The sequence below is a fragment of the Onychostruthus taczanowskii genome, unplaced genomic scaffold (genome assembly GCF_017590055.1).
Source record: "Onychostruthus taczanowskii isolate IOZ18803 unplaced genomic scaffold, ASM1759005v1 scaffold41, whole genome shotgun sequence".
NCBI classification, from domain to species: domain Eukaryota; kingdom Metazoa; phylum Chordata; class Aves; order Passeriformes; family Passeridae; genus Onychostruthus; species Onychostruthus taczanowskii.
In genome coordinates, this window is record NW_024501571.1 from 6664228 (window position 1) to 6678638 (window position 14411).

Here is a 14411-nt window from a genome sequence, read left to right on the forward strand (position 1 = left end):
ACCCCCAGGGATGGTGACTGCAGCACCTCCCCGGGCAGCCATGGCAGAGCTTTATACTCTTGCTGGAAAAGCTTTTTCCTGACACCCAACCTGAATTTCCCTTGGAACAGCTCCGGGCTGTGTGCTGTGGCTGTGTCAGTGCTGCTGCAGACAGAGCCCAGCCCCAGCTGAGCACAGGCACCTTTCAGGAGCTGTGCAGAGCAATAAGTGAATAATACAGGGAACATAGGGGAAAAAAAAAGGAAAAACCAAATGGCATCACAGGCACAGAGCCATGGCACTCCCTGTGCCCAGAATCCATGTGGACACACCTGTGTGGGCACTCATCACCTCTACACCCTGATTATTCACAGGCCTTAACTCTTAATTTACTCACAGCTCTGCTCAGACTCCAACACGGCTGTTCCCAAAACCAGCCTGCACTTGCCTGTGTTTGTCATCCCCATGGGGCAGGAGCAAGTGCCACTCGTTCCAGGGACAGAAATCCTGGTGCTCTGTCCTTTGGCAGCACAGACAGAGCCCTCAGCAGTGCCTGAGATCCGTGTCCCTGACAGGACCCAGCCCAGAGAGGGCTGCCCTGGGCACAGCAGAGTCTGGCTGGGCACAGAACCTGTGCTGGGCTCAGCCCATGCCCATGGGTGCTCCCAAAATGCTTCTTGCATCTCAAATCCACTGATGGGCAGCAGGAAGCCTTTGGGTACAGGGATAGTGATGTCCACACATTTTTGCCTTTTGTATATTTTTCATATGTTTGTAGCTCTGTAGACTACTATTCCATAGTTACATAGCTCCTAGGATTTTCCCTGCCCTTCCTCTTAGATTTTAAAATAATAAGCTGTGCTTCTAACACATTCCTGAAATACTGTTTAGTCTTATTTTCAAGGAGAGGACCTACAGGAAGAATATTTTGTTTTCCAGTCAGAATCTGAGAAGACACAACAAGAAATGGGGCAAAGAAGCCCTGGATCAACTCCAATGGGGCAGAATCCAGGGGGAAAATTACCTAATCAACTGCTCTTCTAATTGGCCAATGTTTGTTAGATATGATAATTTGTTAAACTTATAAAACTTGTAGAAAGGTAATACTGGGTGTACCCATGATCACTGGGATTCCTGGAAGCTTCCAGATAAAGATCTGCTTTTTATTTTGGTATTTTAACACCACTGCAAGAGTTTTTATCTTCTGATATTAGGCAACAGTGGCAGAGGCATAACTGGGGGGAAAAGCCAGGGACAGATCCATCTTCTGCTCCTTGGAGAATTTTACAAGTCAGAAGAGCTCCTGCTTCTGCCACTTCTCCAGCCTCTAGCCTGGAATGATGAATTCCTGCAGCACTGTTGCAGCCCCTCACTTCCCAGGGTGCCTTTTGTTTTTTCCTCAAATCTTGAAGAATACTCCATAAAATGACAGAATTATTAAAGTTAGAAAATACTTATGAGATCTTGGAGTCTTGAGGAGGATTGCTACAGCTTTCCCCACAGAGGACTGATGGACTTGCCTAAAGCAAGGAAAACATAAACATGACCAAAAGGAGAGGAATTCTTCATCAACCTGGACCATTCAAAGCTCTCCTCTTGGTTGTCACATTTCAGTCACAGTGACCCAACCAAATACAGCTTAGCCAGAGCTACAGAAAAAAAGTCCATTCATTTGCAGGAGTTAATTAAAATGAACTCTTGGATATGGAGACATCACCTGCCACCCTTGCTTGTTTTTCCCAATATAAAAACGCAAGCACTGTTGCAAATTTCCTTTGGTTTCAGCACTTTTCTTATCACATAATTAAAATGCAATGGGAAAGCTGCACTTGCCTTTATTATTCATTTAAATTAGCAGGAAGAGGTCAGCAACTGTGTTTATTGCTGGGTGTTGCTTTGGCTGGAGACACTCAGGGGGAGCAGAGGTTGTGTTGGCTGAGCACTGATCTACTCCAGCTCCTCAGATCCTCACCTGCTGTGGTGGTTTTGCCTGGGAGGCATTTGTGGAAGGGATGCAAAGCTCCTAGCTACTAGAAAATTGTACACACTCTTGTGAAAAACAAATGTTAAAGATGAAAGGAACTTGGGAACTTCCAGGAGCTTGCTGGCAGGTGGTTCAGATACCACCTATAAGTAAGCACAAAGAATAAGCCTAACCATAAACAGTATTTCTCAGATTATCCATAACTGTGAGACTACCACCAAACAAACCAAACAAATAAAACCCCTGTAGTGTAGCAGACAATATTCCAAATATAAGTATAGAAAAGCCTAACAAATTAACTACATCACACTACCCCAAACACACCAAGGTAAACACTGTGGACTCACAATAATAAAAACCACCACTAAATAATTAGAGACCTGCTCTACACCTCATGGTATGGCCTGTAACACCATTCTAGGTCTTAAAAAACAAGTCCTTTAGAAACATAATACCCCTAAAAAAATTGAATCAAACAACAGAACTCATTTCAAAAACAACCTTATCAGCACTTAAACTAAAGATCATACCATCGAGTGTACCATATCCCCTACCATACACCAAATGCAAAGTGAAGAAATGCAATAGACGATTAAAAAACACTGCACCTGCATCATCCCTGTGGAGAATGAGGAGGATGCTCTCTGCTCATTCCCACCTGGTCCATCTAACTGTTCCCAGACTCTGCTTAGAAGAGCAAAAAGTGCTGAAGTTTGGGCTGGGATGGGAAATGGTGCTCTTAGAAATTGCCCCACTCAAGGCCCAGGCCAATTCTGCTGTCACAGAGTGTTTTTTTGTGTGCTTTCCTCACGGGGCTGTGGGGTCAGTGTCACTTTGACCTCCCTCCTTCATGGCTCTTCATGTTCCTGTGCTCCTTTTCTGCCCCAGCTCACCTTTGGAGAGACACACACTCGTGTTCTGGGAGGGATGCACAGGTTTTTGAGCATGGCTTTCCCCATCCTGGGCTTTATTTGTATTGCAGGGCTGGGCAAGGTGCTCAGGGCAGATTTCCCTCTGCTCCAGGGACATCCTGAGATGTTTCCCCCAGCCTTTTGTGCAGAGACTCAGGGGATTCCTGAGCCCTTTCCTTGGCCTTGGGGCTGTGTGAGGAAGTGTCAGGTCCAGCCTGACTGCACCAGGCAAGGAGGAAAACCTCCAGGGCAGGCCTGGAGTCTCCAGTCTCAGTTTTGCAGCCTGATTTCCCTGCCCAAACACAAATCACTTCACCTCTGATACTTCACGGAGCACCTGAGCAATGACAGGGAGAGAACCCCCAGGTGTCCCCAGCTCTCCCTGACCTCACTGCTCCCCTTCTCCACAGGCTCAGGGGGTCACAAACAGACCTGCAAGGAAATGGGAAGGGAGAAGGTGACCCTGCCACCCATGTTCACAGCATTAAATGAACCCTGTCAGCTCTGTCCTGCTGGCAGCACCCTGTCCCCTCTCTGCTCGGATCCCAGCACTCCTCTGAGCCAGCACAAAGGACAGACACACTCCAATCCAATTTGTTACACTTCCACCTTCCAGAGAGAGGGAGGAGAGGGGGAGGGAGGTAAAAATCCCATTAACTTTATCAAGCCTTCCAATCAGGAGCAGTGGTAAATGCAAACTCAGGAGACAGCTGCTGTGAAGCCTTTATATTTCATTCAGCAGATAGTGTATCTTTTTATTGCACGCAGGAATTACTTCTTTGCTTCTTTTTTTTTCCTCTTTTTTTTTTTTTTTTTTTTTTTTTTTTTTTTTTTTTTTTTTTCCCCCAGAAATTTTTTTTTTTCTTTTTTTTTTTTTTTTTTTTTTTTTTTTTTTTTTTTTTTTTTTTTTTTTTTAAGGAACAACCTTTCTGTTCAACTTGACTGGGAAAAAGGAAATTCCAGGGGCCCTTTGACAATGAAGTGAATGCAGCAATGCCTGGCTAGGGGGTGACTCTGTGGGGAGAGGGAAGATGGGGAGATGTCACCCTGCACCTCAAATCCTACAGAAAATATTACACCTCCCTTGTGCCTTCCCTCTGATCCAGGTCTAGGAAGAGAGGAGAAACTCAGCTCTGTTTCTGGGGTGGAGAAAAGGATGGGAACAAAAGTTTATCTCAGAGCGTGGAGCTCAAAAACGACAGAGAAATATTTCATCCTGTATGGAGTGAATCACAGATGGTTTGGGTTGGAAGGGACCTTAAAGATCAGCCAGTGCCACCCCTGCCATGGCAGGGACACCTTCCACTATCCCAGGCTGCTCCAAGCCCCATCCAGCCTGGCCTTAGGCACTTCCAGGGATCCAGGGGCAGCCACAGCTGCTCTGGGCACCCTGTGCCAGGGCCTCATCATCCTCAGAGTAAAGAATTTCTTTCTTAAAACCTAATCTAAAACTCCCCTTCTTTTAGTATTAAACCATTTTCCTTTGTCCTGTCACTCCAGACCCTTGCCTAAAGTCCCTCTCCAGCTCTCTTGGAGCTCCTTTAGGCACTGGAAGTTGCTCTAAAGTCTCTCTGGAGTCTCCTCTTCTCCAGGCTGGGCACCCCCAGCTCTCCCAGCCTGTCTTCAGGAGAGATAAATGCACTATCTTACCCTATACATACTAAAGTTAGACCCAGTTTAAATGTTTCCAGTTTAAATGAACCCCACATCCCGGCACTGCAGGGCTGGTGAGGCAGTGAAATCTCACCTTACTCAGTCCACAATGAACCTGGGACAGCATCACTGAGAGCCAGCCAAGCCAGCAGCTCCCTCCCTCCACCTCTGACCTCAGCACCACCTTCCAAAAAGCATCCAGAACCCAGGGAAGAGCAAAGCCTCATCATGAAGCCACATTCCTGTTTTGTGACCCTCACACCTTGATGTTTACCCAGAGATGGGGTGTTTCATGTGTGGGAGAGATCTTTTAAAAATGATAACAACAAAAACCACCACCGTGGAAAGAAGTCTCTATTCAGAGGGCTGCAGTCTGGGGGTTTGGACTAAAACCTAACCTCAGGGTGTCCAAAATAAAGGCTTTCAGCTGACAACCCCCTCCAGGAGTTGCCTGGGCAACTGCCAAGCGTTGTGACATTTGCCACACACACAAGTCCCTCTGCCTGCAGCTACCCTGCATTTAACAGCTCAAAACAACTCATTAGCTTGTTTGCTTTCTGCCATGCGAGCAATCTGGCCTGAGCTCGGACAGAAAGCCCAGAAAATGGTGATGGGAGCAGGAAATGAGGCTGCTGTTTGAAAGCCAGGGGTTTCAAGGCCAGATTGCAGCCATCTGCTCTGCCCTGCTCTGCTCCAGCCCCTCTGCAGCCCTGAGCTCAGGGCAGGCTGGTCCTGAGAGCTCTCTGATGGTTCCTGAGGGCCAGCAGGGCTTTCTGCACTCCCCATGCTGCCTCCAGCATCTCTGAAGGATGCCAGGTGCCAAGAAGCATAATTTCCTGGTGGGAAAGCTGGGATGGAGCTGTGGCTGGGTGTGTGGACCCTCTTGTTCCTGTTTCACCCATCTCCTCCCACCTTGTTATCTGCATTGCTGCAATCTTCTACTGGATAAGGGCTTTTTATTTATATTTTAATTGCTTTTCTCCCCCAGCTGCCTCATCAGTGCTCCTGGCCAGAGCTGCCCATTATCCAGTCTGTTGTCACTGTGGGCAACCCTGTTCTCTGAGGGGTGCACATGCTCATGCCAACTTTCTGGAACTTTCTGCTCCTCAGCACCACTCAGGAGGTCATGGAATCACAGGCTGGCCTGGGTGGAATAGAGAATCACAGACTGGCCTGGGTGGGAAGGGATCTAAAAGTTCCAACCCCCTTTCTGTGGACAGCTTCCACCAGACCAGGTTGCTTCAAGCCCTGTCCAGTCTTGTCTTGAAGAGACCAATATTTATGGAACCAGCAGCAATTCTGGATGCAGAATTGTCAGGCTCCAGCTGAAACCCTGCACACACACACACTTCTGGTTCCCAGAACTACAGTGTAATCCACTTAACCCCTGTATTTACAATGTGCAGGTAAAATTCCTGCATCTCATTGTGGACGCATCCTTCATCTTCACAGCAGAACAAACAATTCCCAGCCACACCCAGTCTGAGATCTGCAGGAATTGGTCTCTGTGACAACCGTGAGGCACCAGATGGGTCAGGAGATGTGGCTGTGAACCCCATTCCTGCCTTCCCTCAGGCTCCCCCCACCTCACAGCAGCTCCAGAGCCACCGTGGGTCTTTTCTGGATGATGTACGTGATCTGCTCTTTACTGCTGCTGGTTTTGGCAGCTTCTTTCGTTATTCTAACTGCCTTTGATGGGCAATTTCTGTCAGGAACTACTCCCTCCCCTCCACATACACACACTCAGACACTTAACTTCAATCCCTGACCTCTCATTGCTGCCTTCATTATTGCTGTGAATTGTTTCTTGGCCTCGGTCCATTCCTTCTCCTTTTGGTTCCTCTACAGCTCAGCTGGTTTTATAGACTCCATCATTTTCCAGCCCAGTCTCTTTCACTGAAGGTCACTGAGAGCAAATTCTGGCAGATTCAGCCACAATGGAGTCCCCAGCCCTCCACCAGACACCTCAGCAATGGCCCGAGCAGATTTTTCTCGAGCATTTTTTCTCTAAAAATATGGAGGATACGAAAAATTGTATCTGCCCGAGCAGATACAATATTTCATATCCTCCATATTTTTCTACATTTTTTTCATATTCTCCAGGTGTGGTGCCACACCTGCCTGTAGACGCCAAATTCAGACCCCACTCCTCCCAGCATCCTCACTCCAGGTGTCCTTTTCCCAGAATTCTTTGGCAAGAGAACAAGAACAGTCCCACTCATGCTTTTTCCACACCTTTGTCCAAGATGAATTCTATGGGCAGAAAAGCACGGTGCTGGTCTTTTTAAGGCCAAAGATTTCCTAAGCCAGGAGTATAAACATCACCAAAAAGTGCCCTGTCACTGTGACTTCTGTGCCTTGCAGGGGTGTGGAGAGGGCTCCCTGCCCCAGCAGAGTGTCTGGATGGAGTTTGTCCATCTCCCAGCTCCCCTCTCCTCCCCTGGCCAGCAGCAATCTCCTACCCAGGTCCATGTCAGCAGCTTTGGGCCGGTGGGAGCAGGGCACGTTCTTGAAGATGGCATCGAGGATCTTCTCCTTGACCTGGGTGATGGTGTCGCAGTTGAGGATCTTCACCGGGATCTCGGGGCTGTTCACGTTGTCGGGGTTCACGCAGCTCAGCACCTGAGAGAGAGGCACCACACCTTTCACAGGGCACTGAAACCCCCTGGCTGCCCCCCTTTGGAGTGTCTAGGGTGCAAAAAAATGGGTACCAAGGGTATTCCCTCCCTCGCACGGGCACAAAGGTGTGGTTTCACCTGGGGGTGTCCTCATTGTATTAAATCACGGAGTCACAGAAGGGTTGGGGTTGGAAGGGCCTGAAAGTTTATCTAATTCCAGCCCCCTGCCACGGGCAGGGACACCTTCCACTGTCCCAGATTGCTCCAAGTCCCATCCAACTTGGACAATTCCAGGGATGGGGCAGCCACAGCTTCTCTGGGCACCTCTAACCCTAACCCTCACCACCCTCACAGGGAAGAATTTCTTTCTTAACAGCAGAAAACCCATGAACACCTAAAAGCTAAGTGCTTTCAGTAAAAAAATGTTCATTGAGATGTCAAGGTAACCTAATTCAGGAGTGGCCTCCTTGCATTGCCACCTGGTTTTGATGATCCCAGTGAAAAGCTTTACGTTTGTCCATCTGCACAGCCACGGAGCTGAGCAGACCCTCCTGAAAAGAAAGGTATTAATCTGAAATGCAGGGCTTCTTGAGAAATGAAACACAAACCAGCATCAACAACATTTGCTTTCACATACAGAAGAAGAAAATCAACCCAACTGGAGAGGCCTCTCTTTTCTCAGAAGGAAAATTTAATTTTCTCTGCTCTGCCCAAGAGTAAATGCAAAGCATGTGGTGAGGGGGGATACCTTAAACACAGAGTATTTAACAGCAATCTCCCTGCTAAGCCTTGCCTGTGTCTCTGTTGGCCATTCTGCTCACTTCTGGTTGCACAAGTGTGAAGTCTATAAAGTTTTATAAACTTAGCACACCTTTGCACTTGAAAGGGGTGTTCAGTGCTGTACATGGTCATTAAATGTTCCTGTGGCACTTTTGCAAGTGCAGATATGTTGGTTTTGGTGCCTCAGACAAATTTTAACTTGACTTCAGTTCCTTTCTGTAGCATGCAAGAGGTGCTGAACTGTCCATCACTTTCCATCCTCACCTCCTAAAATGCAGTGGGAACTCAAAAACGGGGTGAAATACTATCAGCCTAATTACACACTGCCTCACCAGGCTCCCTTTGGTGATGTTGTGCTCAGCCAAGAGGGACTTGTGAAGATACTGCTTACAAAGAGCTCTGTGATCTTGCTGGATGAAAGGGGAGATGTAAATAGGAGATATTGATTAGATCATAATGCTATTATTTGTATGTCACTTCCAGAAGTATTGAAAAAAGCATCAATTCAGATTATAACAACAGCACAGATTTACAGTCCTGGGGTATCTTTCATCTCAAAGGATCACAGAATTGTACATAAAACTGCTGAAATGAATCCAGTGTTGAAGGACATTAGTTGGTTTTGTCCTCTGCAGCTCTCCTGGGTTATGCCCATTCCCAGCCCACTGGAAGCTCTTCCTCTGCAAACTTCTTGGGTGCATCCAGAAAATCCCACCTGATTGCTGAGAGCCTGCACTGGTGTTTACTTTGTGGTTGGACTTAATGATCTTAAAGATGTTTTCCAGCCTAAATTATTCTGTCACAGGGAAATGGAGCAGTGATGGCAGCCTGGGACAGCTCTTTGGGGTCACACCTGGCTCTGGGGACCAAGTTACTCTCCAGGTTTCTCTCTCAGTGGTCTGAGCTCAGCTGAAATGAGCTGGTGTCAGTCAGGGGAAGCTCTGTGGTGTGATAATCTCTGGTACAAACAGCTGGATTTTGGGCCAGTTCCCCAGAGATGGCACTTGTTGCTCTTTGAAATGATCTGAGCTGCCATGCCAGGCCAGCATCTGGTGCAGAAGACCCCAAAATCTCCTGCAGGTGCTACCAGTGTCCCCACAGCAGTACCCAGCTGGAAGGTGACAGTGGTTACTTGATCTGGTTATCCTGGAATTTCACAGGGATACATCAACTTTAGAAGCTGTCAGGAAAACTCTGCCTGAGTGAACCACACTCAATCACACCCTGACTACAGTAAATGCTTCCCTGTTTTCCAGCTCAGCTGGAAGAAGGAGCAGGGAAGGCAATTCTTCAAAGGGTGTTCTCGTGCTCCAAGCACAGCTGAGGCAGCTGGTGACCCCTGAAAACCCCTAAACACCTCTGTGTTCCTTACAACGACTGTAAAGGCTCTCCCTTCGACATCTTAGGGAATTTAAACCCCAGTTAAGGAAGCCAACCCCATTCCCAGAGCACACTGGCTTTGGCATATATTCCCCAGGCTTTACATCATCTTTCCAGTGGAGTTTTCCAGCTGTTCTCGTGTAGAGCATGAAACTTTTCTCCATTTTCTCCATAGTCAAGCCAGAAACAAACCCCACTGCTGTAGCAGTGCTGCTCAGAGACTTCAACACAATCTTTGATGCCAGCTGTGGGGAAGAGACCCCATGATGGGTTGTGTTCCTGCAGGACTGGTCACTCTGAGGGAGGTTTTGTGATGTGAATCTCCCAAATGCAATGTGCTGCTCTATCACCCACCAGCTTAATTTGGGCTTCAGGGTCACTCAAGGTTGTGACTGTTTGGCACTGAGAGGACAGCAGTGCTGTTCTGTCACTCAGAACTCTGTGTCCCATCAGGATGTGGGGTCAGCATGGATGGCAATGGGAGTGGGAGCACATGGAGAAGTTATCTCTGAGCCCTGCTTTCCCACTGACTCTGTGTGGCCTTGGGACATCTCATTTCTCTGGATTTGTGTTTACTGACCTTTTACTCCATCCTTGGGCATTTTTTTTTATCTGCCAGCTCTTCCAGCCATGAGCTGTCTTTGAGTGTCTGTATACATGCAAAACTTGGCTCAGCTAAGCCCTGATTTCCACTATACATTAGTGGCATTTAAAAAATAAAGGCACAGTTTGTGATTCCTCCCATGGTGACCCTGGTTCTGAGTTTGTGTGTTTTTTCCTGAGACCAGGACATCTCTGCAGTTCCTGTCCCAGGGATAGAAATCCTTCTCTCACCTCTGTATTAGCCTGGAATGTTCCATGTGGTTTTCATACAGTGAGGTTTGGTGGAGAAAAAGGAGAAAGGCCCCAGGAAAGCCAAGCATAGAAAAGCATTTGGAAAATTATAGAATTGTAGAATGGTTTGGGTTGGAAGGGCCTGAAAGATGATCTAATTCCACACCCCTGCCATGGGCAGGGACACCTTCCACCATCCCAGATTGCTCCAAGCCCCATCCAGCCTGGCCTTGGACACTCCCAGGGATCCAGGGGCAGCCACAGTTGTTCTGGGCACCCTGTGCCAGGGCCTCCCCACCTTACAGGGTAGATTTTTTTTCTAATTTCCAATCTAAACCTATTCTCTTTTAGTTTGAAGTTATTCCCTCTTGTCTTGTCACTCTAGGCCTCTGTAAATAGTCTCTCTCCATTTTTCTGTTGGAATTCCCATATTGCAACCACTGAATCAGTTCTGGCTTTATTTCATTACTCTATATTTTTAATAAAATATGTCAGGCAGCTCAAGGAAGGTAGAAGGACAAAATATAACAGAAATAAAGAGAAACAGAAACGAAGAACAATCCTATTCATATTCTGCTCCTTCCTAATCTCCTTCACCAGAGCTGATCTCTGTAAATCTGCTGAGATTCCTATCGGGGTATATTTGTCTGCTCTTGAGATGTAAGAGGGAGAGCTGATTATCATCAAGCAGCACAAAGCCAGCAGAGGAGAGCTTTGTTCAGCCTGATGTATAATTACTACCCTTTGCTGGCTGCTTTAGATCAAGCCTAAAAGGATCGGGGGGATTTCCTTCGGTGAAAGTGATCACTCTGTGGCTGCATTTTTTTTCTCTTTTCTGCTCATTTTCTCCATGTGTGATCAGTCTTCTGAAATTTTAGACAGCCACACATAACAGCAGAGAAGCAGCACTCTGCTGACTTAGTAGGAAAGTCACGTTTTTAATATGCAGAATAAAACTGTGGCCTTATTTAAGAATTAAGTCCACCCCCGCATCAGACTTGGATTCAATCAAAGCTCAGCTCTAGACTGCAGTTGAAGAACATGAAAGGACATTTCTAGCATCAGGCTGTCTGGCCTGAAGTCTAAGACAGGTCTAAGACAGGTTGAGGTCTAAGACTTGGAACTAAATGATCTTTAGGGTCCCCTCCCAAACCACCCCATGATTCTGTGATTGGACACAGCCCCCAGAGGTATCTGGGGCTAAGTGAGGTGAATGTCCCTCATTTGAAAGTGCAATAAAATAATCTGATCAGTTCAGAGCATCTTCTGACTGTCCTAAAACTTGGGATTTACTGAGAATAATGATGGGAAATAGAAAAATTGCAGGGATCATTGAAGGCTTAGAAAGTGTTCTTCATCCAGCAGAGACTTAGAGGCTCAGTGGATTTAATGCACCCAGGGAAGAATGAAGGCCCACAAACACTCTAAGAAGAGATATCTAATGCTCTTTAATTGATGCTCCTTAATCAAGTGGGAAGAGAGTGTAATCTCAGAGCAGAAGCTAAAGCTGCACATATGCAATGTATATCTTGCCCCATGCAGACAATTCCATTTTGGGGGAAAAAGCTCAGTGACAGGGATTAGTTTTCTTTCCCTTGAAATCTTTAAATCAAGTTCCTTTTTCTTTGACTTGTGCTTTCTCAGGAGGGAGGGCTGCACCAGCTCTAGAGCTGACCTGACAGGTCCCTGCACCATGCACCTCTGACTGTTCCTTGATGCTGAAATCCTCATTGGAGAAACACATTTTTAAATTTTCCCAGTCAGCCTTAGGCAGCATTACCCTACTGAAACACAAGAACAAATCACCCCAGAGGGTCAGCCACTAGTTTCTGCTCTCTAAAGGCCCTTTAGGCAGAAGATTCTGGGGCAGGCCAGGGGAAGGTGTGCCCAGAGCACTCACCAGGGTCTTGTAGTCGATCTGCTGCCGGATGAGCTTGTCCTCGCTCAGGGAGTACCGAGCCTCGCCCGTGATGGAGTCAATGGGGCCCTTCTCCATCTGCTGCTTGATGGCACAGAACAGGGAGAAGAGAGGCTCTCCAGCACACTCCTGCAGGGATGAGAGGTAAGCACGAGGTGAAACTACAGGCTAGAACTGAGAGTCCAGCCTGGGCATCCCAGTGACTGCCTTGGTTCGCCATCCCGAATCGTGCCTTGGTTCGCCATCCCGAATTGCTCATGATGGACATCAGTGGGAACCAGTCCATTCCAACAGCACAGGATCAGTGACCTCAACTTGCACAGAGTGCAACCAGCCCTTGGGCACACAGTGGGGACCCTTGGGGATGATCCTGTGCAGCACCAAGACTTGGATTTGACAGTACAAAGCTCTTGGGCACATGGAGGGACCCTTGGGGTGGTCCTGTGCAGCCTCAGGGTCTGGATTTGGTGGTACAAAGCTATTGGGCTCATGGTGGTACCCTTAGGGGTGATCCTGTGCAGTCTCAGGGTCTGGATTTGACGGTACAAAGCTCTTGGGCACATGGTGGGGCCCTTGGGGATGGTCCTGTGCAGCACCAGGACTTGGATTTGATGGTACAAAGCTCTTGGGCACATGGTGGGATCCTCAGGGATGGTCCTGTGCAGCACCAGGAGTTGACTTGATGATCCTTGTGGGTCCCTTCCAGCTCAGCTTATTCTGTGACCCTGTGAGTGTCCTGTCATGCTGTCAGTGCTCCCTGGCAATGCTCAGGCTGTTCAAGTGATTGCTACCAGGCCAGGGTTTTGCACTGCTGGAGCAGGTAGTGGGATGGGTCCCAAATGACCTGGAAGCAGGTTTTAAAGGGAGATGGATAGCTGGTGCCACATCCTGGATGTCTGGGCAGAATCCATAGACTCTCTGAGCACTCTCATGCTGCAGGCAAACAGGAATTCTCAGGCCCAGACGTGCCCCTGGACCTGTGTGCAGGTGACAGAAGTGTGGGGCCCAGCACAGGACAGCAAAAAGCAGCTCCAGGCAGGCACAGCCAAGCTCATCTCTCCCTAATTTCTCCTCATCGTTTCCACTCACTCTTCCCACACTTTTCCCCCCCTTGCTGCCCTCCCTCAGTGCCATGCACCCCGAGCTTTCTGCTCCTGAATCCCTTCCCCTTTATCCCTCCCTTCTTCTTCTCCTCTCCTGTCCCAACTCAACCAGCGAGGTCATTTTCCTCTGGTGTAAATCCCAGCGAAAACAAGTTAATAATCGGAGGCAAAGTGGCCCCTTTTTCAGTCCCTACACCTGTCTCCCACTTAATTAGCTTATCTGCCAGCAGCATATTGCTTCTGTGTGCCTGTCTCCTGCCCTTATCAGGCCTCTGTTCAGGCTAAGGCAAGAAGACAAGTAGCTGAGTGGGGTGAAAAAAGCCTATTATAAAAGCAGCTCTTTAGAGAGTCACCTCCTTATATCCTTTCCTTTCAGCTGAAAGCAGGGATCTGATACTGGAGTCACTGAAATTACCTTCCAGGGACCTTCAAAACTTCCCCATGAGCTTGTCCTTGAACTGGTCGTGCCTGGGGAAGGCTCAGGGGGATTGGGGTTTATTTGTGCAGCCTCAAATTGCCTGGTGGAGGTGGTTATTCTGTCCAAATGAGGATGTGAGGTGGGAGGATATTTAGCAGCTGCAGTGAGAGTGGGGGAGAGGTGCAGAGCTCAGCTCCTTCCAAAAAAGGCTGGCTCTGAGCTTGGTGATTCTTGAGGCTCAGTGTTGGTCCTGCAGGGGAAATTGGATCCCTCCCACAGTCAGTGGCAGGGCTCAAAGACTGAAAGACTTTTTCAACTACACAAAGTTAAGGAGACTTTCCAGGAGGAATGAGAGAGCTCAGGGGGTGCCCCAAATCCTTCCACTCAAGCTGTTTCACACAGCTTTGCTGATGGGTGTCCCTCCGCTCCTCGTGGGGCTGTGTCTCAGTGCTGCCTCAGAGCTGGGGTGGAAGGAGATCTCCACCCACTGTGCACTGAAAATATGGGTCACCACATGATGGAGACCTCAGTCTGCTGTTAAAAGGACAGCATTTTCCACACAGTCTCAAGCAGGCTCTGAAATCCTTCCCATTTCCACACTGACCCTCAGATCCCACCTCTGTACAGGAAAGGGACCAACAAGTTGCCTCTCTAACAAAGTGCCCCTCTTTGTTCTCCCTGGGACAGAAAATCGCCCCTCTCCTATTAGGCAGTGACCTCCTCCCAGAGGCAAAAACAAAAGCCTTTAACTTTCTGTCTGAGAAATTTTCACCCCAGCTGATCCTCACCAAGAAGAAATGCTTTAAAGCAGATATTTTTCCAGGCATGCTCCT

General features: G+C 48.0%; 1 protein-coding gene across 1 annotated transcript in view; it reads right to left on the reverse strand.

Annotated features, from left to right (window-relative positions):
• The window catches only part of PLXNA4 (plexin A4), a 456808-nt gene that overhangs the window by 25351 nt on the left and 417046 nt on the right, over nucleotides 1-14411 (reverse strand). Inside the window, exons 24-25 of the mRNA XM_041413432.1 lie at nucleotides 12040-12186; nucleotides 6990-7149 (exon numbers count right to left, since the gene is read on the reverse strand). Coding sequence (XP_041269366.1) covers nucleotides 6990-7149; nucleotides 12040-12186 — 307 coding nt within the window. The remainder of the gene's footprint in view (nucleotides 1-6989; nucleotides 7150-12039; nucleotides 12187-14411) is intronic.